The 1,784-nt window shown below is 46.5% G+C and overlaps 1 protein-coding gene across 1 annotated transcript in view; it reads left to right on the forward strand.

Moving 5' to 3' along the window:
• SETD1B (SET domain containing 1B) overlaps window positions 1–1,784 on the forward strand; it is a 49,770-nt gene that overhangs the window by 39,493 nt on the left and 8,493 nt on the right. The window contains 3 exon segments of the mRNA XM_009321225.1: window positions 1–63; window positions 313–448; window positions 1,176–1,643. The exon segment at window positions 1–63 is cut by the window's left edge and continues 22 nt beyond it. Of these exon segments, the coding sequence (XP_009319500.1) occupies window positions 1–63; window positions 313–448; window positions 1,176–1,643 (667 nt within the window).

Below are 1,784 nucleotides of genomic sequence, written 5' to 3' on the forward strand. Positions count from 1 at the left end.
TCCTCAGAGAAGGAAGAGGAGCAGGAAGAGGAGGGAGGCTTGGTGAAAGCAGCACCTGGCAAGGTGTGTTGGTTTGTGATTGTAGTTTCGAATGCTGTCATTAAAAGGGGGCCTAGTAATTCCAGACGCCAAAGTTATCTTCTCTAGAAGATGAGCACTGCTATTAGGGTCTGTCCTAAGAGAACCTCTGTAAGATTATTCCCTCTTCAGGTTCTCTGATCAGCGTCCCTGAGAGTCACTGGTGGTTACCACAGTGACAGCCAGGTCTCAGAGTCAGACGCTGTTCATTTTTGGCAATGCTTTCTTGCAAAGGAGGAAGAGGAGGATGATGATGAGGATGAAGACAATGATGAGGATGAAGATGAGGAGGAGGAGGATGAAGATGATGAGGAAGAGGAGACAGGCATAGACACAAGTGACAAGGAGGAGGAGCAGGACTCCGAGGAGGGTAAGCAGTTCCAGTGGAAGCAGCAAGCATAGCCTTCGGGTCAGGTGCGGTTTCCCTTTTGCACTTGTGAGCTGATTTTTTTATTTGTGCACCTTCTTTCACGGAAGGGCGGTTTTATACAAGGTAATGCATACAGGTATTAATAGTTACCTGTGAGGCTTCCATGATCCCTCAGTCTGTGGGTCTCTTTGCAATAGCTCTTCAGCCCCTGAGTGATCTCATCCCAACTTGACAGAGGGGCAGAAGACTTAAAGCCAGCTAAGTTTGTGCTTGTTTTATGAAACGTATGTGGCTGGGAGGAAAAGGGACCACATTTCAAACAGGGGTAATTTAGCCTCTAATAACTTTGTCCTATCAATCAGTTCCTGCTCTGGAAGGTGATAGTTTCCACATTTTAAAGCTGTGTGTGAAGGTAGCAGAAAATCTTAGTACAGCTCCAGTAAAGAGGCAATCCACAAAGAGACCCATGTGGGCAGGATGCCAGGCAGTGCTAGTTCTGCTGCTCATGGAACTGCCTGTTGTATGGTGATTGTTATAAGCATCCAAATACATGGTTTAGAAGTCTCTGCAAAAATAAACTGGGAGGCGATTCCTTCAGACCCCCACACTGCTGTTGATGCTGTTTCCACGCTGTTACAGTATGGAAGTGATATTTGCTTCTGTAGTAGACCCTGATTGTTTAATGAAGTCAGAAAGTGGAACTAATGGTAATTTGTTCTTCTTGTAGATGTAGCAAGTCCCTCATCTTCCAAGGCTGAAGTTGAATCATCCGATGAAAGTGAGGACTCCTCTGAATTTGAGTCAAGTTCAGACTCAGATGATGAAGATGAGGATGATGATGATGATGAAGATGAGGAGGAGGAGGAGGAAGAGGAGGCGGAGGTGGCTGAAGATCAAGACAGAGAAGCCATGGTTGCTGAGACAGAGCATGAACCTGCTGGTCATGAGCTTCCTGATGATGAGAGGGAGACTATTTTGGAGCTGTATCCTGTGGATGACTACATGGATGCAACAGGCTTGGGACTCGCAGAGCCAGCTTTGGCAGTGAAAGATGAAGGCATGGAAGAAATCAAGGCAGGGGAAAGTGAATGTGGTGAAGTCCCGGAGGCATCTATTGCTGCTGAAACACTGAAACACTTGGTTATGGAAAGAGATCAGGAGACGAAGCTTGCGCTGTCTCCCATCTGTAGGCCAGGTATGCCCTTCCATGTGGTTTGGCATTTTTTATCACGTTTCCAAGTACAGTATTCTCACAGCATCCAATATGTACGGTGTTGTATTTCCCACGTTCTCTTTCTTCCTCCAGTCTTGGCTCTAGGCTAGGGGTTATCTGTAC

The sequence above is a fragment of the Pygoscelis adeliae genome, unplaced genomic scaffold (assembly GCF_000699105.1).
Source record: "Pygoscelis adeliae isolate BGI_AS28 unplaced genomic scaffold, ASM69910v1 Scaffold93, whole genome shotgun sequence".
In the NCBI taxonomy this organism is placed as follows: Eukaryota; Metazoa; Chordata; class Aves; order Sphenisciformes; family Spheniscidae; genus Pygoscelis; species Pygoscelis adeliae.